Raw genomic sequence first — 25,895 nt, forward strand, 5'->3', positions numbered from 1 at the left:
TGTATCTCTAGGGCTGTCTCTACAATTTCAGATTTGAGTAGACTGTGGCAATCAAATTTCCTAACTTGATGGTATAGTGGTGCTATTCAAACTTTACTGTGCACACAGATCTCCTGGGGATCTTATCTTGTTAAAATACAAATTCTTATCCAGTAGACCTAGGAGGGGGCCTGGTATTTGCATTTCTAACTAGCTTCCAGGTGATGTTGATGCCGCTGGTCTAAGAACCACACTTTGAGTATCAAGGAGTTAAAAAGATATCAGCCTTGAGATGAAAAAACATCAACAGACTGGTGGTAGAGGTGGATGATTGCCTTCTGAAAATTTTGAAATTGTGGACTTTTGCATTCAATCCTGGACACCCCTGGTGATGGGAAGCAAAGAGCCTTTCCTTCCTACTAGTAGAGAGGCCAGTCACTGTACGAAGAAGAAAGGGAATTCATAGTCACTTACCATTCTTGGTGGGATCATACTGGGCACAGCCCACAGCAAGCTTCTCCAGTTGAGCACAGCATCTCCATCTCCCATCCATCCAGAAATTAGGATGATACTTGGGCACCAAACTGTTGTTATTCCTGGTTTCTGAAAGGGGTTGGCACCAGCAGAAGAGTTATTTCCAGGTCAGTCTATCAAGGGCCACCAACTTTATAATTCCTTGAGATTGACCCTGCTGTGTGAACTTGCATGAGTATTGCCTAGAATAGTCAGAAAAATGGCCTTTTTTCCCGGGCATATACATTTATGGAGGAGTGTATATTGAATTTAGGCATCAGCAGATCTGGGTTCTTACCTGGTTCTGCCTTGAGTTAGTTGTGTGTCCTTAGGTTGGGCAAAACCCTCATCTGAGCCCCAGTTCCCACTGTGCCATGATGTTGTTAGACTGGGACCATGAGCCCCACAAAAGTGCCTTAGGGAACTTAGGGAAGGCTGAATAGGTAGGATTCTCACCACTCCATTTCTCCCACCTTCAACTACAGCAACTTTGCTTTTATCCTTTCTAGATTTGTGGCTTTAAAGTCAGATTTTGGTACAGGAAAAAAGAGGCTTTCCTCCTAAGAAAAAAAAAAAGTATAAAAAAACAGAGGACTAGACAGATGATCTCTAATGCTTCTTTCAGCTTTAACATCCTGTGAGTAAAACCCCTCCACCGAGGTAGAACGGCCAATGAGCATAGTTGGGGCCCTTTTGGTTACTTCATACTTTAGGGTTTGTTCTGTGCCTGTTGACTGTTAAACTTGAGAGCACTTCCCAGTTTATCTGGCACTTGCCATTTGGGACTCGCAAAAACCTTGGAAGAAGAAAAGACTTGTATGTTTATTCTCATTTTTCAGATAGAGGCATCATGGCTCCCGAGATTTCAAATGGCTTGCCTACCCTCAGTCCCCACAGCTACTTAGATTAATATTTGAACCCAGTTCTCCTGGAAATCCAGGGCTTCAGGCTAAATGACAATAATATAATATTAAATGATAATATTAGTAAGATGGATTGAGTGCTTTCTTTGGGTAAGATTCCAAGTGTCTGACATGTCCTAACACTTTTTTTTTAACATCTTTATTGGAGTATAATTGCTTTACAATGGTGTGTTAGTTTCTGCTTTATAACAAAGTGAATCAATGTCCTAACACTTTTAATTCTCACAATAACCTATGACTGCCTGTTTCTAGTCAGAATTTATAGCTGAGGAAATGGAGACACTGAAAAGTCAAGGAATTTGCCCAAGGTCACACACTAATAGTTGGCAGAGCTGGAATTTTCTCCTTAGCAGCCTGGCTCCATATCTCATGTTCATAAACGCAGTGCTGGTTCTGATTATGCTGTCGGGAAGGCGAGTCCTAAGAAGTACCCTTATGATGATCTGAAAACCTTTAAGGCTAGTTGACATTTGTTGGGTTCTGACTATGGGCCTGGATAGTCCCAAGGGCCTTACTCTTAGCAGCTCTGGAGGCAGGTGCTTTTGAAAAAATTTATGTATTAAAGTATAGTTGGGACTTCCCAGGTGGCGCAGTAGTTAAGGATCCTCCTGCCAACGTGGGGGACATGGGTTCGAGCCCTGGTCCGGGAAGATGCCACATGCAGCCGAGCAACTAAGCCTGTGTGCCACAACTACTGAAGCCTGCGCACCTAGAGCCTGTGCTCCACAACAAGAGAAGCCACTGCAATGAGAAGCCCTTGCACAGCAACAAAGAGTAGCCCCCGCTCGCTGCAACTAGAGAAAGCCCGCATGTAGCAACAAAGACCCAACGCAGCAAAAAATAAATACATAAATTTATTTTTAAAAATATATTTGACTTATGATATTAGTTTCAGGTGCACAACATAGTGATTCAGTGTTTTTGTAGATTACATACCGTACAAAGTTATTATAAAATAGTGACTATATTCCCTGTGCTGTACATTACATTCCTGTGACTTATTTATTTTATGACTGGTAGTTTGTACCTCTTAATCCCCTTCATCTCTTTTGCCCCTCCTCCCACCCCTCTCTGCTCTGGAGACTGCTAGTTTGTTCTCCGTTTATGTGAGTCTGTTTCTGTTTTGTTATATTCATTTGTTTTATTTTTTAGATTCCACATATAAGTGAAAACATACAGCATTTGTCTTTCTCTGTCTGACTTATTCTACTTAGCGTAATACCAGAAGGCAGGTATTATTATTATTATTATTTTTATTTTTTTTTTTTTGCGGTACGCGGGCCTCTCACTCTTGTGGCCTCTCCCGTTGTGGAGCACAGGCTCCGGACGCACAGGCTCAGCGGCCATGGCTCACGGGCCCAGCCGCTCCGCGGTATGTGGGATCCTCCCGGACCGGGGCACGAACCCGTATCCCCTGCATTGGCAGGCGGACTCTCAACCACTGCGCCACCAGGGAAGCCCAGGTATTATTATTTTTATTCCCTCCTCCTCCCCTTGTTAAAAACAGATGGAGAAACTGAAGCACAGAGCAGTTAAGGAAGTTGCCCAAGCACACATGGCTAGTGAGTGGCAGAGCCAGGTTTCAAACCCAGGTCATCTAACTCAAGGGCCCATGCTCTTATTCTTCATACTGTACGAGGGGTCAGCAGACTTTTTCTTAAAGGACTAGGTAGTAAATATTTTAGGTTTTGCTCACCAGCAGGCACAATTGATATATTATGGAGGTACTTACATAACCCTTTAAAATAGAACCATTAAAAAATATTAAAAACATCCTTATCTCAGACCTTTACAAAAGCAGGTGGCAGGGAGGATTTGCCTGACCCTGTACTATACTGGTTGTTACCCAAATTGAAAACGTGGGACCCTCCACCAGCACGAAAAGGGAGAAATGTTTGACCATCAGCCGCCCTTTAGTCTATCATGGAACTCAAGCCTTCTAGAGGATCTAGGCGTCTCCGGGATTCAATTGCACAGGAGGTTAATTACCTTCTTTAAGGGCCAGCACCCAGCGCTGCCGGCTTTCGCGATCTGGAGCAAACACATACAGGAGGTAGTTGTCATGCACAACCTGGAAACACACACAGAGTTCAAGGTGAACAGTGCAGCCAGAGATGTATGACTGACAGCAGGCCCACCTGGCTTACTGGGCCAAGAGTGGGGTCTCAAGTTGTCATCAAAAAGGCAAACATTTGGGTAATTTAGGGACTAGTGTCCTTTTTATCTAGGTGTTAGGATGCTGTGCAGATACAGGGTGAAACTCCACAGCTCATCTTCGAATACATGTCACCAGTATGCCATCACTAAATTCAAATATCTGGAGAAAAGAGTTCTCCACTTACCTAGACAGGATGTTTACTTCTCATATTAATTTTTCAGTGATTAAAAAAAATTCTGGCATATGAAAGTGTAAGATATTAGATGATAAATATATAATTGAGATTTTTTTTAACTTCTTAATTTGAAATAAGACACCCAAGAATTTCCAAAGATAGTACAGAGTTCCTGTATACTTTTCATGCAGGAATTTCTCCAATGATAACATCTTACATAACATAGTATGTTTTTAAAACCAGGAAATTGACATTGATCAAATACTATTAATGTACTACACATCTTTGGATTTCACCAGGCTTTTTTTTTTATGCACTCATTTGTAATTGGAATTTTAATGATGCGAAAAATATGTGTTATTCCCTTTACTTTTGGTACTAAAAATTCCAACTTGTGGAGGTCATATTTCTAGTAGGAAAAAAGTCCTTTTTTATGCCACATTAAAAAGTGGAATATTAACTCCTCAGATTGGTAAACATGAACGGTACCCTAGGATGTGCAAGAAGATATCCACTCTTTCAGAACCATAAATGTCAAGAGTGGTAACGAGATTTAGATGATGTCATGACCTAAAGACTAAATATACTCTCCACCAGCTCTGTCCAATAGAACTTTCTGCAGTGATGGAAATGTTCTAAAATCTCTGCTGTCCAGTAAATTAGCCACTAGCCACATGTGGCTATTGAAGTTGTGAAAAGTTTATTCATTGAATGTGGCTTAGTGTGACTCAGGAGCTGATTAATATTGTGTAACTTAATTTACATTTAAAAGTAAACATCTGCATGTGGCTACTGGCTACTGTATTGGACAGCACAACTCCATATAGTTCTCAGATTATAAAATCTGAGTCTTTTTACTCCAGGACCTCCAAGCAGTTTATAACCAAGTATTGTAATCTGTTGTCCCAAGTCATGAGTAAACCACCCTTATGGAATATTAGGCTTGGGGCCCTTGATAGTTTTCTTCCTCCCCCCAGGAGTCAAGTACTTAGGGCTTTCCTTGAGGTGGGGAAGACATGAGGGAAAGGGAAATGAAGGACAACTTTTTCAAGATTTTGTGGTTGATCTTTGTTGAATGAATGAATGCATCATCGGTTGAAAGAAAACAGCAGTTTCTTCTGGGCTTGGTCTAAGTTCTAACCCTTGACCAGAGCCATCTCTGTCCCACCTTCTTGTACAATGACTGAGCATTTTAACCATTGTCCAAGGAATGGGGAACTAGCCCCTTTCCCTGGTGCACTTACCTGAAATGGATATTTATAGTGGCATGGGATGATAATGTCACTTTTCACAATCTCGACACATTTGATTCGGGAAAGTTCAATGGAGCCCTTCAAAGTGCGCTTTTTCTGTGGGGAGAAAAAGCACACTCCATTTAAGGAAGAAGGAAGACAATATGTTTGTCCAGGCTGCTTCTAGAAATACATTACTAGATAAGATCCACTGGAAACCAACCCTCCAAATATCCAGAAGCTCCTTCTTAGCCCTCAGTGCCTGAGAAGAACACTCTGAGCAGACTTCTGGGAGAACATGTTATTTGAATCATCTTTTTGATGGAGTGACTGACTTCTGTGCATTGAGCCACTGTGCCTTATATCCCAGTTACCTTGTGACAAACAGCAGCATTTGCAGAACTTACAGCTGGGATGGGTAGCGCAATCTGTGGGAAACCACACATGTGCCAGTTTTTTTCTGCTTTGTACCTATTCATAGCCTTATTAGCGTAGTAAGTGAGCTCAGGCCTGACCTGGTTGGTGACAAATGCCTTTAGTGGCACCTTTCTTTTCTATATCTGCCTTCTCTGTGTCCCTTAGTTATCCATGATCTCACAATGGCACCCCTGTAGGACATTCCTGACTCTGCTCTGTAACTATCCCTTCTCCACACCCCCATTAAATTTTACTGGCCCCATGTGTCATTTCCTTGGAAGCTGCTAGATGTATTCCTTGATAACTAATTCACATGATGGTCTTTCTGATTTATAACCATGTCACGTGTTACCCATTTCTAAGGGTCCTCGTCCTTGGATCCCAGGGCATGTCAGGTTGGTAGATGATCAGGGTCCATAGAAGGCTAGTTAGGGAAAAGCTTTTGGAGAGCAGGAGCTTTTCACAGGTGCCTGGAATTAGGCTTCCAATGAGAATAGAGTTTAATTCAGTTATGGAACCAGTTGCAAAACACTTCATTTTAGCTTATCCTTAAGAAAGAGGTAGCACAGATGGTGGTGAATCAGGCACAAGGTTGGAAAGGGCTAGGGACAAAGTTGGGCTCTGCTTCTAACCAGCTCTGTGACCTTGGGTCATTCATCTAACCTCCCTGGACTTCAGTTTCCACGTCTGAGAAGTGAGGATAATAATGCCTACCCTTTAAGTGTTGATTGCAGAATAAAATGGGAGTATGTAAACGAATTACCTGGCTTATGATATGTGCCCTCAATAAAGGGTACCCTCCCAATGAAAGAGGTTAAAGAAGTCCTAACTATGGCAAGAGAGTTGTGATATATGAGGGCACTTGGTGGGTATTTGGGAAGTATGACATCATCAAATTCTCCAGAAATGAGCTCAGGCTTTACTCACCACTTTTTGATACTCAGCCTAATGGCTAGCCTTTGCTTTAGTAGCTGAGGCACAGAATTGAGATTGAAAAAAAGTCAAGATGTGAGAAGCACTCTCTCTTGAATACAGGGAAGTTTTGTGGTATTTCTTTTTTTTAATTTTCTTTCTGAAAACAAATTTATTCTTTTTTTTTTTTTTTTTTTTTTTTTTTTTGCGGTATGTGGGCCTCTCACTGTTGTGGCCTCTCCCGTTGCGGAGCACAGGCTCCGGATGCGCAGGCTCAGCGGCCATGGCTCACGGGCCCAGCCGCTCCGCGGCATGTGGGATCCTCTCGGACTGGGGCACAAACCCGTGTCCCCTGCATCGGCAGGCGGACTCTCAACCACTGCGCCACCAGGGAAGCCCAAATTTATTCATTTTTGAAAGTACAAAATCTATCCATGTTCATTGTAACAAATAAAACAATATGGAGGTATGTTAAGAAAATATTTCTAGTATTTTAGTATCCTATCCTTCTCCACAACTCTGAGCTAGCCAAGGTTAACCATTTGGAATGTATTTCTCTTTCCCACACATGTTTATAGAATATATAAAACAAAAATGAGCATCTCTTCCACATAGTGGTCTCCAGTGTGCTGTAATCTCAGGATGTATTAAGAGGTCAGTCTTCCCTTAAAAACCTCTGAAAACATGTGCCTTTGGACCCAAACTCTCTTCTCATTTAGAGTCTTTCACAGCTAGAAATAAGTGTCCTGATCCTGCCCATAATCATAGTCTTTGGAATGGGTAATCTGTTTTCAAAAGCAGAAGAGCACAAGAGAGCTGTCTTCTCAAAAACCATCTGCAGCTACAGGTGATAAACAGGGAGTCTGAGCTTTGAGGTTATCTTGGTTTTCAACCTCTGTTGGGTTATTTCCTTAGTAGTGTACATGGTAAAATGCAACAGAAGGCTCATGGCAGTAACAGGACCACTCTGTTTGCAGACATTTTTGTCACTGGAACTCCTGCATTCCTGAGGGTAGAGACCAGGACATCTGTTACCATATCCCCCAAGCCTATCACAGTGGCTGGTCCACCATGGGTGCCCAGTTAGGATGATATAAACGAAGGGTGCCGAGTTGGAACGCAGCTTAAATAGTCTCAATCAGACTTAAGGCTAATGTGTTTAGCCATTCAGGAATATTTATTGAGGGCCAGCTCTGAGCCAGGTGCTGTTTTGAGTGCAGGAAATAGAGAGATGAACATGGTAGACCTTCTCATGGAGCTCTAGTCTAGTTGGGAAGGCAGACAATATATACAAGTCCTCTAAGGAGAACAGGACAGGTTGATGTGGTCAACTGGTGGTCAGGGCAGCCCTCACTGGAGACAGGGCATTTGAGAAGAGATCAGAAAGTCAAAAAAGGAGCCAGATAGAAGGTCTGGGAGAGTTAGCACTGAGGTAGAATAAACAGCAAGAGCAAAAACCCTGGGGTAGAAACATTCTGGATAAGTATCAGTTGTTAATAGCCTGGGATCATCATAATCAGGGCATCAGGTGGACGTAAACAGTAACTGGAGTCGTGACTAGGGATACAAATTCTATGTGAAGTTCTAAAGCAGTGCTAACCCACAGAAACATAATGTAAGCCATATATGGAATTTAAAATTTTCTAGTAGCCGCACTAAAAATAGCAAAAAGAAACAAGTACAATTAAGTTTAAGAACAGTATTTTGTTTAACCCAGTATTTCTAAATATTATCATATCCACGTTATCAACATAAAAAATTGAGAACTATTATGTTTTTTGTTTTTTGTTTTTTTGCGGTACATGGGTCTCTCACTGTTGTGGCCTCTCCCGTTGCGGAGCACAGACTCCGGATGCACAGGCTCAGCGGCCATGGCTCACGGGCCCCAGCTGCTCCGCGGCATGTGGGATCTTCCCAGACCGGGGCACGAACCTGTGTCCCCTGCATTGGCAGGCGGACCCCCAACCACTGCACCACCAGGGAAGCCCGAGAGCTATTATGTTTAAGGATTAAGACTTTGTGTATTTTACAAGATATCTCAATTTGGATTCTCCACATTGCAAGTGATCAGTAGCCACACATGACTGGTGGCTACCTTATTAGACAGTGTGGCTTCAAGATTTCCAGGGAAGATTTCTCTGAACTCAGATGATCTTCTTTGACTTCTTAATATTCGTTGAGTTCCAACATGGATTTTAAGAGACTGTCAGGTGAGCCTTCGGTTGAAATGGATTTCACATTCTATCATCAAAGTTCACTCTCAGCCCCAGAGAAGTGATCAGGTTCCCCCCTCACAATGCGTCCTGCTTGGTCAGTCTCTCTGACATCCTGAGGCCAGTTCTCCTCAGATCTCCAGAGATCTGCTATGTGGTAAATAGCAGGGTCAGCTGTGCCTAGTCGGTCAGTGAGCTAAACGCAGCTTTGTCTCTGGGAAATGGTGACTGCCTGTAATCATCCCAAACAAATGCGCTATTTCTGAAAACTGCCAGCATAAAACCTTCCAAGGAAGTCACATGAAAGCCACCAGAGAAAGAGAGACACCAAGTAAAGCAGGTCCTCATTCTTCCTCGTTATTCCATCTGCACCCCTTGAGGTGAAAATCACAGAACTTCACTTGGCCTTGTCTCTTTTCTTGGCCACATTCAAAGCTGTCCTCATATTGCAAAGCTTCACCCCGGACATTTGATGTATGTCAAACACAACCTAAAAAGATGCTGATGCCCACATATTTGTACAAGGTAAGCCTGTGCAAGTGGCTTTTATATCGCCTTTCTTTTTATGTTAATGTATCCTATGAAATAGAATTTTGGATTGTGACTTTTAAAGAAGGCAGGAAAAAACAAAAGACCATAACGTTTGGGAGCATTTCCTATACTTTAGGCACTCAACAGGCCATCTCATTTAATCACAGTCCTACAGAGTATTATTCCCCCATTTTGCAGGTGAGGACATTGAGGTTCAGAGGGGCCAAGTCTCTTTATAAGTGAGCATACAAGCTCAACTCTGTGACTCCAGAGCCTGAGTGCTTAATGACTGCTTCATGGCTTTGCACCTGCCTTGACTTAAGGTAGGAGACTTTCATTCCCCAAACCCAATGCTGAACAATCAATTGCATGACCAATTTCTGTAAGCCGTGACCCAGTGGAGATTTGTTTCTGCCTCATTTGGTTGTGAAATGCTTATGTTGGATTTCAAAGCGGTAGCACAGAGCTCCCTCTTCGCTCCTATAACATTGGTGCCTTGGCTGCTCAGCTAGTCCAGCAGATACATCAGTAAGAAGCTGTGTGTCGGTTACCCATGAAAGAGGACATCTCCACCCTTCTGAAAAACAGTAGAACTTCAGCCTTCTCCTCCAGTGAGGCTGAGTGAGAGAGAAATGGAACTTTTACATCGGGCAAACCCATGTCTGCCTGACCAGCTGTGCAACCTCAGGCAATTGTCTCAACTTCTCTGTTGCCTTGTTTTTTTTTAAGTGGAAATAATAACTGTCCCTGAATCAGTGGGTTAACTTAGAGGATTTAAAAGATCTACATAAACCTACTAGCAAAAGAAAATCATTCAAATGATAAACCAACCACCCAAGTGTTACTTCCTTTCCTTTCCTTCTCCAAATGCTGCCCATAGAACAAGACCTCACTCTCTAGTCTTTATGTGTCCACATTTTCTTTGGGGTTTTCTTTCAGGCAAATATATAACTGAGAACCACCATTTGGGAGGACAACATTAATATTTAACTGGTGATCCTGGTGATTTTGACATTCCGGAGTTATTTGTTTACTTTGCCAATTATTTGTAAAACCAGGGCAAAACCTTGAAAGGGGCCTGTTGCCTGGTCTTCCCAGCTGTGTCACATTTGCTCTCATTTTAGCAAATGTGAGGACTTTAGCTCTCTGCTTCCCTTCCCCCTCGCCCGTCAAAACCTCGCTCATATAGTCATTCACCTAAGATTGACTTCCTGAGAGCTTAAGGCTTGATTTGTTTCACAGGAGTTTGGATTAGGACAGGTATTAGAGACTTAAACCTAGAAGGAGATTTGATAATCAAATTTCAAGCATCAACTGGGGGAGTGTTTTTCAAAGGGAACCAGTATTTTTCAAAGGGGAGCGATGCGTTTAAGACTTTCTCGGGGACTTCTCTGGTGGCGCAGTGGTTAAGAATCCACCTGCCAATGCAGGGAACACGGGTCCGAGCCCTGGTCTAGTAAGATCCCACATGCCGCGGAGCAACTGAGCCCGTGCGCCACAACTACTGAGCCTGCACTCTAGAGCCCGAGAGCCACAACTACTGAAGCCCGCGTGCCTAGAGCCCGTGCTCCACAACAAGAGAAGCCACCGCAACGAGAAGCCCACGCACCGCAAGAGTAGCCCCCGCTCACCGCAACTAGAGAAAGCCGCACGCAGCAACAAAGACCCAACACAGCCAAAAATAATTTTTAAAAAAAAGGCTTTCTCGGATCACACTGTAAAAGGAGCCACATGCTGCTTTTATCAGGGTTTCTTTAAGATTAGGAAATATTTTTGATGATTTTAACCAGGCATTTTGAATATTTTGTTCATTGCTTCTTCTGGCGTGTGGTACAGCCAGCCATTGTACCAATCTGAAACGGCACAATGATGAAATTGAAATGAAACTGATATCATGGGAGGTGACACTTCAGTGACTGACTTGGGGGGTTGCTTTCGCCCACCCCTACCAGAATTCTGACTAACAGTTCTAAGATTGGTTTTAGGAGCTTTCCTGGATTCTAGTCCCATCCCCTCTGCAAAACATGCTGGAGGTAACCCACGAGTTCCCTCCCAGTCTCCCAATGCAGCTTTCTATCTTTTATGGCAAAGGGAACCCTCATGCTGAAGGGAAGACAAGCAGAAACTCGGAACTTGGAAAAGTCATGGTTGGAATCCCTGTGAGAACAAGTAATATTGGGCAAGTTGTCTCAGTTCTCTGGGCTTAGTTCTCTTAGGTCTTCTGAATCATTTAGTTCTTGGGGAGTAGGGATGCTGCTGACACCTGCAACTCAGGGTTATAATGACCTGAGCTACTTGGTACCTGATAAAGATGTGATCTCAATGGAAAAAGCAGCGTCTTCTAGAACACCAGTGTAATTTGTAATTAGCTGTTGCTGGTTCTTCCCTCTCCCAGTCCATGTTCACCTGGACCTACCCCCACTAAACTTTCAAGTTCTGGGAAGATCTGGAGCTAAGGTAGCAGGTTTCGAGGCACCTAGATTGACTTAAAGCCAGGAAACTATGATCCATCCCACACCTGCCTCCTTTTCTTTCCACAAGACCTTTTAGTCATGGCCGAACCAGTAAACTGGCTTTCCTCACCTCAGCTTTTCACACCATGGTTTACGACGAGGCTGGTTGTGATGTGGGGAAAACACTCAAGCTTCCCTTAAAGTCCCCCATCTCATTAGTAGTAGCACCCTGACTACCTGAAAATAAGAGGATTTTACTCACCCTCTCCCCACCTCCCCACAAAAACAAGAAGAAAGAAAGAAAGAAAAGAAAAGAAACAGGACTATACTCTCATACAGTTTCCAGACTCAATTTGGGATCCTCTATTAAAATTATGAATGTGTTTTCTCACAAGAAGCTATTAAGAGCAGATACTCCTGGGAGTACTTCTGGGGTTTGGGAGTAGGAAGAAGAGAGACTTTCTTTTCACCTCATATCCTTCTATACTGTTTCACTATTTTACCATGAACGTGTATTTCTTTTATTGTATTTAAAAGCAGTTAACTAAAAAAAAATAATAAATTTCCCTTATAGGATTTATCCTATGGAAACATTTGTTCAAAATATAAAGACGTAGGAAAATCCTTGTGGCATTATTTATTACACTGAAAAGTCTAGAGACACCTAAATATCCACCAATAGACGAACGGTCAGATTAGTTATGGTTCATCTGTCTTATGACCACTCTGTAGCCATCAACAAAGAGTAAAGCTGGTCTATACGGAGGGGAATATATATATATATATATATATATATATATATATATATATATATATATATATAATGTAAAAAGTAGGTTTAGAACAATAGGTGGAGCACATCTCATTTTTGGGAAAAGAGATAATAAAATATATATTAATATGTTCAATAATCAAAGAAATAATACAAGAAGTAACACTGCTATACTGGTTCTCCCTTGTGGATGACACTATGACACTATGGAAGACTTTTGCAGGGTAAGTTATATATTATTATAATATTTGAAGATTTTGCCATGAGCATGTAAATTTACTAAGCAGAAAAATAAAAATACTATTTTAAAGCAGTCACACATTTTAAAAACACCACACTGTAATACGGGTTTGGCAGATGACTATGGGAGAAGGCCAAGTGGTACACATCAAATGCTGGGTGTGCAAAATGACGCAGCTGTTTGCTTTTATAACCTCATGACCCCTTTAGCAGTCAGTGGCAGCCAGGCAGCACCTGCCACTTGCTCTTCTGTATCCATGGAGGTTCAAGTTCATGACATCTCCTCTCCTGCTCTCCTTGAGTGCTAGTCATTTTCTTTATAGATTAATAAACAGCTCTGTGTGCTTTTATGTGGTGTATTTGTCTTAGAGGTGATGCAACGATTGAGGAATAATTCCAGCCTCATTCTTCTTAGCAATGATATTAGTGATCTTAGCCTTAAAAAAGCATTGTTCATTTAAATTTGCTTACAAAAGTGGGTAGAGAGAAAAGGACTTAATGTGGAAATTAAGAGCAAGAACTAAGTGGTACAGAGTAGACCCTGAAGGTGTCCTGCACATTTTCTCTCTCAGCATCTCTGGTCTTTGAATGCTCTTTCAAAGCCCTCCTTCTTTCCAATATAGGGCATATTAGATTTCGAATGAGTTTGAAAGAATGTATTTTTGAATCTACCTTTCGAGCACTGGCGATTCAGTAGCCATACTATATAAATGGATAACAACTTCATTAGATTTCAGGAAATAACTACTTGCATAGAGATGATGTTCAATTGATTATTTGTTACTTGGTTGATTGAGGGAACAGCAGCTAGGACCAAGTGTGTAGCAAAAAGTAATATTTGTGGACTCCATGACAAAACTCTTAATAGAAATGATTTGAAAAAGACATCTAGAATGATTGGCAAGTGGATAACAATTTCTTGACAACGTAGAGGTAAGTTAAAACTAGCCTGCCCAAAGGTTTTAGCTAATAGATAAAGAGCTCCTACAAATTATTAAGGTAGATACTAACAACATTATAGAAAGATGGGCAAAAGGGATCTAAACTGCTCTTAAACATATGAAAAGATGCTCACTGACTATAATAATAGACGTGTAAATAAATTTTACTGATATACCATTTTTTAAGTCTGTCAGACTTGCAAAGATCAAAACGTATGATAATACTGTTGGTGAGGTTTTGAGAAAACAAGAATTTTACACGTGGCCCTGGAGAATGTTGATGGGTACGACTTCCGTGGAGAATAATTAGGTCATGTTCAGCAAAATAACAGATGCTAATATCCTTTGACACAGCAATCCCACTTCTAGAAATGTTTTCTATAGACTACAGCTTCCCAGCCTTGGCACTATTAACATTTTGGGCTGAATAAATCTTTGCTGTGAGTTTGTCCTGTGCATTGTAGGATACTTAACATCCAACATCCTGGCTCTACCCACCAAACCCAATAGCACCTCCTTCCCCAGTTATGACAACCAAAAATTTCCAGACATTGCCGATGGTGGGCAATATTGCCCCTGGTTAAGACATATTCATACATATAGAAAGTGAGATACCTATAAGGTTATTCATTCCTCATTGTTTGTAATGACAAAAAAATTGGAAACAGACTAAATGTCCATCAAGATGGTTTTTTTATCCATACAACAAAAAATTATGCAACCCCCCCCAAAAAAGAAAAGAATAAAGAAGCCCCTTGCATATCAGTATGGATTGATCTTCAAGAAGTATTGCTAATCAACCAAAAGAAAAGTTAGGAAGTGTATGTAGCATATGCTACCATTGTATAAAAAGGAGGGAAAGAAGAAAGTTTATTTGTATGTATATATATATGCATAAAGAATCATTGGAAGAGCTGATAAGTTGATTATGTTGGTTGCTTTCAGGCAAGGAAGCAGTGTGGGATCAAACTACAACGAGTCCCTAATCCTAAGGTAAGTTGTTGCTTTTGTACTTACAGCTGCTGTTGTGACCTTGGGCAAATTGCTTAACTTCCCTGTGTCTCAATTGCTTCCTCTCTAAAACAGAATTTGACTTTTATCTTCTTCAAAGAATTGTGAGGATAAATGAGAAAAATCCATAGGAATGTGTTCAGTCCTCTCCTTGTGGTTATTGTTGCAGGCTGCTCTTGTTGATGTTGTTGTTGTGTTGTCATTCAGGTAGGCCCGCTGAGCTAACAGGAGCATTCCTACTGGTCCCCACTCAGGACTTCATTAGACAGTGTTGGAAACTCACCAATGAGTCCTTGCCCCAACTCTCCCTTCTCAGTCCCCACGGCTTCTATTACAAGACTTCTCAGACCCAAACAAGCCTAGACCTGAAAGTATCCATTGTAGAACACTTAATTCCAACTTTAATATTTGTCCCAGATGTCTGACCTAAGAAAAGGTACTTAGCCTTTCCAAGCCTCTGTTTTTCTCATCAATACAATGGGGATAACAATAGGACCTACTGCATGTGGTTATTGTGAATATTTTTGATATGATACATGTAAAGCTCTTAATCTGGTGCCCTGAAACACAGCAAGGACTCATTAGGTATTGGCTCATATTATTCTAAATTTTATGTTGGTTACATTTGAAATAACTGCCTTCTTTTTTAGGGTGCATTCTTGGGTTCATGCCTGGATTTTGATAACATGGTTTTTTATCAGCCATACAATTATTAACCTTCTCTTAGCTGTATTACTTCCTGGAAAGATTTCCATATTTAACTAATCTCCATGTCTATTTGTGAATTCCTGATATCATTGGCAGTGAGATACAATCACATAGTTTCCACTTCTTTTGAGCTGGTGGGGTCTTTAGAGATCATTCAATCCAACTTTTTATGTTAGAGATGAGGCTTCAAGGTGAAATGACTTTCTAAACTAGCTGTTATCTTTTCATTTCTACTATTCAATTTACAGCCTGGGGAGACCGAGGTCATAGAATTGGAAGCACCTTGGTGATTATTGCAGGTCAAGGGTAAGGCCAAGAGGGTAGGGTTCTGGGCAGCCTCCTTGTTCTCTCTTCAACTAGAACACTTCTTCTGCTTCACATATGGGAATGGGAATAACACGTGTAATTTTATACTAAAAGGGGGCTCCAGGCTTTAAAAAGTTGGAAAACTTTGATCTAGTCTAATCACTTGATAGTATGGACAAGATAACCAAATCCCAGATAGAAGAAGGACTTGACCAAGGTCACCCAGATTAATCAGTACCAGGTCCCCATTCTGTTAAGCTGCTGGGTTGTTGCTTTCTCACCTTATCTCACTTTTCTAGAATTACAGAATTACAGTCTGCTTGAGACTTTCAGGCCCTGAGGCCCTATCTAAAGTTAGAGCTAACCTCTACAGAGCAGTCAAAAATGGCTTATGTTATACCTTTCTGCATTTCATTTGCTTCCTGATAAAGAGACTTGATGATCTAACCCAAAGAGCTCATTCACGTGAACCTTTCAGACCCCCTAAGATGATCATCTAGGGAGACGAATATTTTGCAGAGTAGGAGGCTTTTTGGCACCCCTTCAATCCTACTATGTAGGATGGGTTCATCTACATATACATAAGACTGATTTTAAATCAAATTATCTTGCCCATGTATAAAATATTACATTTTTGCCCTTTCTCTCACTATAACATTTAAAACCTATCAAAATAGTATTAGATATTTGAAGATCACCACAACAATGGGATTCTTTTGTTTTCTTATTAGTTTCTTCTTAGAAACATAATCTTCTCCAATGATTCTGGTAACTATTGGTGGCCCCATGCATTGCTTCAATCTCTTTGGAAGATTATGTAGCAACAAACGGTAGAGATCAGAAAATGCTATCCCGTGACACAGTTATCCCACATAACTCTATCCTAAAGAGCCGATTTTAAAAAGCAGAAAGTTCTATATTAGGTATACTGTTATTTTTCAGCATTTTCACTACACCTGAAAACAACCCTAATGTCAAACAATAGATGATAGATAAGTTCGTCGATGTGTTCAGTACAGAAAATAGATAAGTACATCTCTGACATGAACCACTTGATTATTTAAAAAATCATATATTTGAGAAAATGATTACTTTGGAGTACATGAATGGAAATGTATCTACAAAAGAATAATGGAAAAAGAATAAATGGAAAAATATAAAATTATCATGCATTATGATTATAACTACACGAAATTTATGTCTGCATGAGAGTAAAGATCATTCTCACAGAGGCAGTAAATTGATGTTTTTAGACAAAAGGGTTTTGGAGAACAATTGGGTGTAATTGTTTCATTAATTTTTTTAACAGTGTGGAGGTGTGAAGGTTCACTGCTCTGTCTCTGGAGATTAATTGTGGATTTAACTGGATTCTAACTTGTTTTCAGTCTTTGCTGTTAAAGGCCACCCGAGCTCAGTGTGGGTCTGAGGTCCTCAGTGTTGGTACACCAGGTGCTTTTCCACCAAAGCGTGGAGTGAGTCTAGACCAAGGATGAGTCTAGACCAAGTATCCCTGAAAGAGGGATGCTGTAAGCTATAAGAAAGGGGCTCTTGAACTCTGAGTGTTCAATTGTCTGTTCCTAACACAGGCCAAGGCTTTTTCTACCTTGAGGCTTCGTATTGGCAGTTCCTTTTGCCTGGAATGCTCTCCTCCATTTCTTAACTTGACTGGCTCTTTCTCATCCTTCAAGGTTTACCCTGGATAGAAATTTCTTCTCTGACCACTCTTCCCACTCAGCCCCAGCAACTACTTAGTTTTTCCATAGAACCTACTGCAGTCTGTATCTGCTCCCTATATTTATATACTTGCTTGTTGTCTGTTTCCCCCACTAGTATGTAAGCATGAGGTCAGACACCTTGTCTCTATTACTTACCACTGTATTCCTAGTCTCTAACATGACACCCTGCACATAGTAGGTGCTCAGGAAATTTTGCTGAACAAATGAGTAAATCTATATATATCAGAATAGAAACAGTTCCCTGATACAGTGTTAGGTTAATAATAATAATAATAATAATAATAATAGTAATAAAGCTTTGGTACAAATATATGTCATTTTAGAGAGAAAAGTCTTGTATTTGAATTTTTTATAATATGCAGGTATAACTCTGTGACTTTTGAATATCAAAAAAAGGAAAATATAATGAGAAGTCTACTTATAAATAACTCTAGGTTAGTGGGAATTATATGGCAACATAAGAGTTTGGATCAGGTTCTTATTCCATTAAAATACTGACAACTTTCACTGAATTTCAAGGAACTGAATTTTCTGTGCGTGGGAAACCATGTCAGACCTTCCATTCCCTCCTCTGGATCACTTTAAGTGAGGCTCCTGGGTCTTGTGAAGGCAAACCCAGACGAACCTCTCAATGAAAATTATGTCCTGGAAGATAGACTATTTTCTGTAGGCCTAAAAACTCATTTATGAGTGGAAGAATTTACTACTAGTTAGTTAGGGAAATGGGAGGATGAGGACTACTATTTGGGCCTTGAAAATGTGAGAAGAGCTTTTTTTTTTTTTTTTTTTTTTTTTCGGTATGCGGGCCTCTCACTGCTGCGGTCTCTCCCGTTGCGGAGCACAGGCTCCGGACGTGCAGGCTCAGCGGCCATGGCTCACGGGCCCAGCCGCTCCGCGGCACGTGGGATCCCCCCGGACCAGGGCACAAACCCGCGTCCCCCACATCAGCAGGCGGACTCTCAACCACTGCGCCACCAGCGAAGCCCCGTGAGAAGAGCTTTAAACTCATTTTCCATAGGGTCCATTTCTGAGTTTGAGATAAAGATATCATATATTACATGAACCTCATGGTTTAAGAAACTAAGCTCTTGTGCTTTCCAGTGAAACCTTTCTTCCAGACTGAGTCAGGAACTAAGCCCTCACACTATGGTCTTACCCTGTGGCCTATTTTTACTGCAGAAACTGATTAATGGATGTACTAGACCCTGAGCAGTAGGAATTGAATCTAATTTTAACTTGGGAGTATTTGCCTCTAAAACAAGAATTCTCTATCCAATGGCTATCTCCATAAAACATCAGCATCACATCAGACAAGTAAAAATCAATTCACAAAGAAATGCCATTAATGCAGACATCAAAACCGCACATTCTTGGCTTTGAGTGGCCTGAACTGCAAAGTACTTTGCTTTGGATTCTTACTTTTCTTTGCCTGATTAGGCAAGGCCCACATTTTTAGCTCCCACATACTCTTCTGAATTCAATTTGAGTTATGTGACCTTCATTCATTCCCTGGATATTTACTGACCACCTACTATGTGCCCAGCACTGTACTAGAGGTTATAGGGATGAGCAAGGCAGTCAGTCGCTCATGGAAGTGACCTTCCAGTGGACGTAAGACAGAAAATGAACAGGGAAGCACATCAATAAACCCAATAAATAAGTGCAGATATTGATTACTGAAGTGTCTATGGACTTTAAAAGAAAAGAAAAAGAAAAAGGATTCCGGGAAAATACTTGAAGAGTTGGGAAACAATAAAGAACCAACCCTACAGAAATCTGGGTTGTTCCAGACAGTGGGAACAGCTAATGCAAAGACCCTGCCCTTGCAGGACCTAAAAGTGAGCGCCCCCTTAAGTGTATCTCACCCTAGTCCTGCTCCTGTACAGAGGCCCTAGAGGGGGGCATGGCTTGGAGTGTTCAAGGTTCAGAAAGAAGTCAGATATGATGGATGAAGGGATCGGAATAAATGAATCTGAAAGGCAGGTAGGGACCATGGGTGAAGAGTCTTGTAGGCCATAGTTGAGGATTAACTTAAATACTCTAAACAGTCACGGAGGGCTTTAAAGTAGGGCATAATATCTGATTTCTCATTTTAAAAGTCTATTCTAGGTGTTGCATGGCTAGTAGATTGTAGGAAGCCTTGAGTGTCAGTGGGAGCTGAGCTGGAAGGCAACTCAGTCATGTAGGAATGAAGTGGAGAGAGATCACGAGTGGTGAAAGTCTCAAGCAAAAGTGCTCGGGTAGCTCTGAGAATATTATCTACCAAGGGTTTAGCTGTAAAAGGGAAGGAAGGAAGGGTAAGACAGGGTGGACGGTAAAAGAGAACAGAGTTGCTTGGTTCTTTTAAAAAGAGTTGGGAGGGGGGACTGGCCTACCTGCTGGTTTCTACGTGTGTCTCTGACCCAAATCTTAAGACTCCAACCTCCTGAATTCTCATGGCTAGCCATGATCTGCTGCCTCCAGGGAGTCCTAATTACTTACTCCTGCACCCAGGAATCTCCTGTTTGAAGTCCTTTATCACTTGCTTTGTTCTTAACTCTTTTGGTGTTGAGCCTTGTTCTGTTAGGGGTCCCCGTGTGTAACTCTAACCTCTCCAACTGTATCTATACATTCCTCCTTCCCTTCTTTTCTTCCTTTCGCAAATAATGAGTGAATAATATGTACCAGGCACTGTGGTAGACCCTGATGATGCCATCCTTAGCAAATTGGGCACCAGCCCTTGTAAAGCTTACAGTCTAATGGAGGGGGATGACATCAGTACAATAATCACATTAGTAACTAGGTAATTACAAATTTGGCATGCACTTTGAAGAAGGGTATGTGCCACTGTATCAGAGCATAAAAAGAGGAGATGACCTAGGCTAGGGAAATGAAGGAAGGCTTCCCCAAGCAAGTGACCTTCAAAATGGGGGGTCTTAAAGTTGAAGAAAATCTTATGTGTTTGGAGTGAGATGGGAGGAAAAGGAGCATGAACTGAAATGGAGGAGACCGTGGGATAGATTTTAGCGTCCACTCTCAGGGTAAAGGGAGAACCACTGAAGGGACATGCCAGCTTCTGATGAGGGTCATCAGGACATGATCACAGTCACCATGTGAGAAGCTCACACTGGCTACTGTGTGGGGAATGGAGTGGTGGGGGGCCGGTGGAGTGGGTGCAGGGAGACCATTAGGAAGTGGTAGCAATCCCAGGTGAGAGATGCTGGCAGCTTCCCGAGAAAGGTGACTCTAGGAAATGGAGAGAAATGGACAGATCCTAGAGGAACTTTCAGTGCCAAAATTTAGACACATGGTGGAGGCTCCCAGAAGTGAATGAAGACAAAGATTTGTCCTGGGGTATATGTGGAAATGATAGAACTCACATAACACATTTCATTGCAGAAGACCTATGTGGCATGGTTGCTGATTTTCAGGACTGCCCTTTAGGTGGAGGGCTCTAGAGCCAGAAGGCATTACGTACTTTGTAATAACCCAGTGGAATCGCCAATTGCCTATGAGCAGCAACTGTTAATAGTAATAAGAACTGTTCAACAGTGAGGCTGTGTTGGCTCTTGAGACATAAGGGAGTTATTTAAATTCTCTTTGCCTCAGTTACATGCTCTGTAAATTGAGGTAATGATGGTTCCTAACTTACAGGGTAGGTGTAAGGATTAGATGAAATAATTCATTTAGCACAGTGAATGACACATAGTAAGTACTCAGTAAATATTAGTTACTATAATTATTAGAATAATGGTAACATTCATTTCATTAAAAAAACTTAAGAAGGAATGTTTGATCATTTTAAAACATGTAAATAGCTTTATAGAGGGTCACACAGCCTTCAGCAACCTTTGCAAAGCCACACAGCTCTTAAGTGGTAGAGCTGCTCTTTGACCCAAATCTGTTGACCCCAGAAGCTGTGTTTTTGACCACTGTGCAATAATGTTGCCAAAAGCAAGGAAAGGGGATCCTCTCCCCAACTGCCATCTTTAATTTAGGAAGGATGCATATTATAATAGATGTTTCTGCTGCTAGATCAGACTTTGGCTAAAGGGAAGTGTTCATGAGGAGTGGTGGCCCTATCCAGACAATGACTAGAATGGTGATCTTGACTGTTTTTCCTGTCCTGTGTAAGTGGTAATGGCTCCCATGCTATGGTAACCATGGAAAACTTGTTTCCTAAGGTGCAAAGAGTCATTAAAATTGGGAAACCTTTCCATTTCTCCTGAGGGCCTTTCAGAAGATCAAGATGGTTGTATTAGTACCAAGCTTATAACATACTTTTCTCATGAGATACTCAGCATTGAGTAGTGTTGGGGTCCTTACTTTTCAAATAGGAAACAGAGGCTTAAAGAGGCTAAATGTCTTGCCTGAGATCCTACATCTAGAAAGTGATAGAAGCAGCATTTGAATCCAGCTGTAGCAGATTATTCTGGCCTCACCATTCTGTGACACTTGTCTCCCATCTCATGCTTACTCAAAGTACCTGAGGCCCCCGCCCCCCCCATTTCTCTCTTTTACCCCTAAAAAGGATCTGATATCAGTCCTGTACAACTAAGCACGTTGTTCAGTAGGTGACTACCTCTCCAGAGTTTATTTTTATTTAAGCCTGCCCCTGCCAGTGGTGTGCTGGAGCCTGCTTATGTTGGCCCACATAAGAGCTGATTGCTGAATTTTCAGGAGTTCTGTGAGCCAGTAGACTTTACATTGGTAGTTTGACATTGGTCATGATGGGAGTATTTACTCTACAGAAATTGGCAAACACCACAAACAAAGGCTCTCCCATATTCTCTACTGCCATTACCACTACAATGATTGTTAGACATTTACCAGCATACCACTGGGCCCTCATCTTTCCTTGTCCTTTGTTAAAGAATGTCTGGCAACAGGGATCACTTTGCTTAGAAATTGGCAGGCACAGGGGAGTGTCTGAAATCACTCCTGGTGGCCAGTCACCACCTGACAGCTCCACGCTTCTTTCTGGCCCACTGCTCCAGCATGACAAAGGAGCTTCCCGGCCCCACAGAAAACACTTGCACATCTCAGTACTTTGAACAGGCATCTGACATCAGATCTAAATTCATGTTAAATTAAAAGACTCAGTCAGTATGTATTATAATGACAATGGGCATGGAAATTTGAAATTAGAAAAAAACAGACTTATTTTGCAGAACTACAGTATTTGTTCCTGAATATGTAAAGGATTATTTTTATATGATATCATAAATCCACAGAATTTTAGAGCTGCAATGAACATAATTTTACAAATGAGAAAAGAGAAAAAGAAGCTGAGACCCTGAGAGGGGAAATGTTGGCCCAACATCACACATCTCATGATGCATGTATGTCTCTACCCACACAGTTATATTTAGTCACAGAATAGAGGGAATCCAGGACCCTGATGTTAGCCCGACTTTGAAGAATCCTTGAATGTTTCCCTTCATTTGAAAATGATTATATTATGCCACCCTGCCAGCTCCTTCATAGATATAATGATGATACAAATAATAGCTAATTTTTACTAGATGCTTACTAGATGACAGGACTTATGTTAAGTGCTTTATATATTAAGTTGAACTACGTATATGAAATTGCCAATATTTGATCTTTTTTTGATCTACCAAATGGTAATTTCTAATAGGTGAATCTAAATATATTCTCTCTAAATATTCACCATTTTTCCATGAAGTGAATACTATTATCACACCCATTTTACAGATGGCAAGACTGAAGCTTTAATTTAAAAATAAATGTAAAAAAGCTTTCTTCCCACAAGTGTTATTCTTATTTATGGGCAATGAACAATGTACTCTTGTGTGCAAATCGATGGCCCTAAGCAATGGAATGTGCATAGAACATAAACAATAACACCTGACATATCTTCCCTTTCTCAGTGACCTTGGAAAATTTTCTAATCAATAAATTTCTGTACTATTTAAAGAAATGCTTTTTAAAATGTTATTTATGAATATAAAGGATAGACATTAGAAAATAAGAAATTTGATGTTTGTGCATTATATATCTGCTATATCCTGCATGGAAATGTTAGAAACTATAGCTCAGGGCTCCCCAGAATGAATTAATTGTCCTAGAATTTTCATAATGCTTGAATGAAGAAGCTGAGTTACTTTACAACATTGTCTACATGCAGATTATAACCAACAAAATTCTGAATCAAGACCATTTGGTTGTATGACTATCTGCAAATAATATTGTACAGAATTCACAACCAAACAGTTCAAAAAAAGCAGTTACACTCAGAAATGATCAGTACTACGTACATGAGATGATGCTATGTCAAGTGTTGAGTCAGGAAAGAAAATTAGTGAAAACTGTAAAATGGGCTTTGAAAAAAATATTTAAACATAAATGACTACTCTTCAAATATGAAACCAGAACTTCTAATGTCCCATTCACAATAGAAAAAAAATTGACTGCTGCCATGTGATTAATCAGCTCTAAATGATGAATTCTCCAAGTTGAAAACTTGGCTATTGGCCCTCCATTCATTTAGTCAACAAATATTCATTAAATATCTACTACAAGGGCCTTGTGCATAAGTAATTTCATATTATTCCCAATTGATTGGCTGATTATTATCAGTAAGCATCTGCTTAAGATGAGCATGTCTTTTCACCTCTAAAAAAGAGGCAGTATTATTTCACCTGCAACTTAGAAGTCTAGGAATCCATAGGCTCCATTACCCGGCCTGGCCTCTTTCAAGTCTCCATCTCATTGAACACTTCAAAGCCTGGCTCTCAAAAGACCCCAAACTCATGCCTACACTTACTAAGTCAGACCTCAGCCAAGAATCAGAGTGCCTTTGTCTCTAAGTGACCATCAAGCACCAACGTTGTTTCCCCTACCTCCTTGATGATGGAAAAATAATATAATGATATAGTAAGGAGGTAAACATGCTTCGAAAAATTGCTGACAAGGGCTCTACAAGTGCTACTTCATAGAAACAAAGGAAAGAAGAAAGGAATGTTGTAGGTGGTATTTCCAGTCCTTTCCTTTTATAAAGAATGAACCTGATGCAATAGGTAGAGACATTTGCCCAGGCTAACTCACCTAGAGAGAAGTGGAGTTTGGTCTCCTGACCCCTCTTCCAGTGCTTTTTGTACCAAACTACATTGTTATGATTATTAGTGTTGCACTTATTATTATTGATGTTATGGAATATAAGACTATCTTTAGATAGATAAATACTGACTTAGCTAAGCAGCTGTAATCTTCTAGATAAGAACTGCTGTTCTATACTGCATAACATTTTGTGTGTGATAGTCTCTTGGGAAGTTCTCCAAGGGATGAAGAGGTTTACCACTGGGCTTCACAAATTCTAGACAATTAAATGCCCAAGGATCATTATTCCCCATGACCATTGAGACAAAACTGAATCCATAAAAATGTTGAAATGGGACCCATCACTTAACCATTCCATTTGCCACATAAAATATTATAATTTAAAAGTCAAACTTAACCTTGCAGGGGAAAGATAAGCTAATGAATAATAAACTTACTCTTTTACAGTTTTTAGAACTGAAATCACCTAATACAATTAACCCATCTCTTGACTTTTCTCCTTGCTCTCTTCCAATTACTCTTACTGTACTTTTTAGGTTGTTATAACAAGTACATCTGTGTTTTCTGTGTTCTTATTTTATTCTATGTATATCTTCATGAGTCAGCCCAGTCTAACTATAAAATACTGTTTTAAAAAGGACAAAACAAAGTGCTCACATACCCCATGACGGTCCTCAAAGTATGCCAGGCTGGTTTTGGTTAAAACAAAGAATCGAACTTTAAAGTTCGAAGGAGAAGTTCTTCTCTTTTGTTGGGATTTCTTGATGAGCTGTTCTTCCAGGAGGATAAAGTTGTTCATGATCCAGTCCTTGAAAAGAGATGCACCTTGGGCATCACCTCTCAACACAACCAGAGGAAACAGCTTCAGGGCAAGGAATGAGTTGGAGAGGCAGTTGATCTTCAGAGAGCTGTTCAAAGGCAACTTGCCTCCAATGTTATCTCTCTACCAACATTCAGTCAACATTGCAGAGCTTCTCTTCTGATGTCAAAGCCCACAACCACATCCTTTCAAAATTCAGAAAACTATGAAGCGTAAGTAAAAATTATATATACCCTTTGCTGTACGGTTTAGAGATGATATTTTGAAGAACCTCAGACTAAAAATGATATGATGGATTAGAGTTTAATCTTCATAGTTCCTGCTTTAGCCCGTCTAACAGTTAAGGCATGCAGCACAAGGGGTAGAAACGTGGACTTTAGGGTCGATGGACAATAGTTGGTGTGTTAGTTTTCTGTTGGCTGCTGTAACAAATTATCACAAGTTTAGATGCCTCATGAATTTATTATCTTACAGTTCTGTAGTTCAGAAATGCAAAATGGGTCTCACTGGGCTAAAATCAAGATGTCAGCAGGGTTGTGATCCTTTCTGGAGGATCTCTAGGGTAGAATCTGTTTCCTTGCCCTTTCCAGCTTCTAGGACCACCCGCATGCCTTGACTCTCAGCCCTCTTCCTCCATCTTCAAAGCCTACAACAGCAGGTCAAATTCTTTCATCTCATACAACTGTAACCTCTTCTTCTGCCTCCCTCTTCCATATTTGAGATTCCTTAAGATTACACTAGGCTTGCCTGGATGATCTAAAATAATCTCCCTATTTTAAGATCTGTTTATTAG

General features: G+C 40.7%; 1 protein-coding gene across 2 annotated transcripts in view; it reads right to left on the reverse strand.

Moving 5' to 3' along the window:
- ITK (IL2 inducible T cell kinase) overlaps nucleotides 1-25,081 on the reverse strand; it is a gene marked incomplete at its 5' end in the record, with an annotated part of 67,075 nt that extends 41,994 nt beyond the window's left edge. The window contains 4 exons of one of the 2 annotated variants that reach the window (XM_082622657.1): nucleotides 454-582; nucleotides 3,405-3,486; nucleotides 4,993-5,094; nucleotides 24,944-25,081. In XM_082622657.1, coding sequence (XP_082478783.1) covers nucleotides 454-582; nucleotides 3,405-3,486; nucleotides 4,993-5,094; nucleotides 24,944-25,081 — 451 coding nt within the window. Of the gene's footprint in view, nucleotides 1-453; nucleotides 583-3,404; nucleotides 3,487-4,992; nucleotides 5,098-24,943 lie in introns of both variants that reach the window. The other variant, XM_082622656.1, reaches the window with a different exon arrangement.
- Between the last annotated feature and the right edge of the window lie 814 nt (nucleotides 25,082-25,895).

The sequence above is a fragment of the Mesoplodon mirus genome, assembly GCF_964341445.2.
Source record: "Mesoplodon mirus genome assembly, chromosome: 5".
Lineage (NCBI taxonomy): Eukaryota > Metazoa > Chordata > Mammalia > Artiodactyla > Ziphiidae > Mesoplodon > Mesoplodon mirus.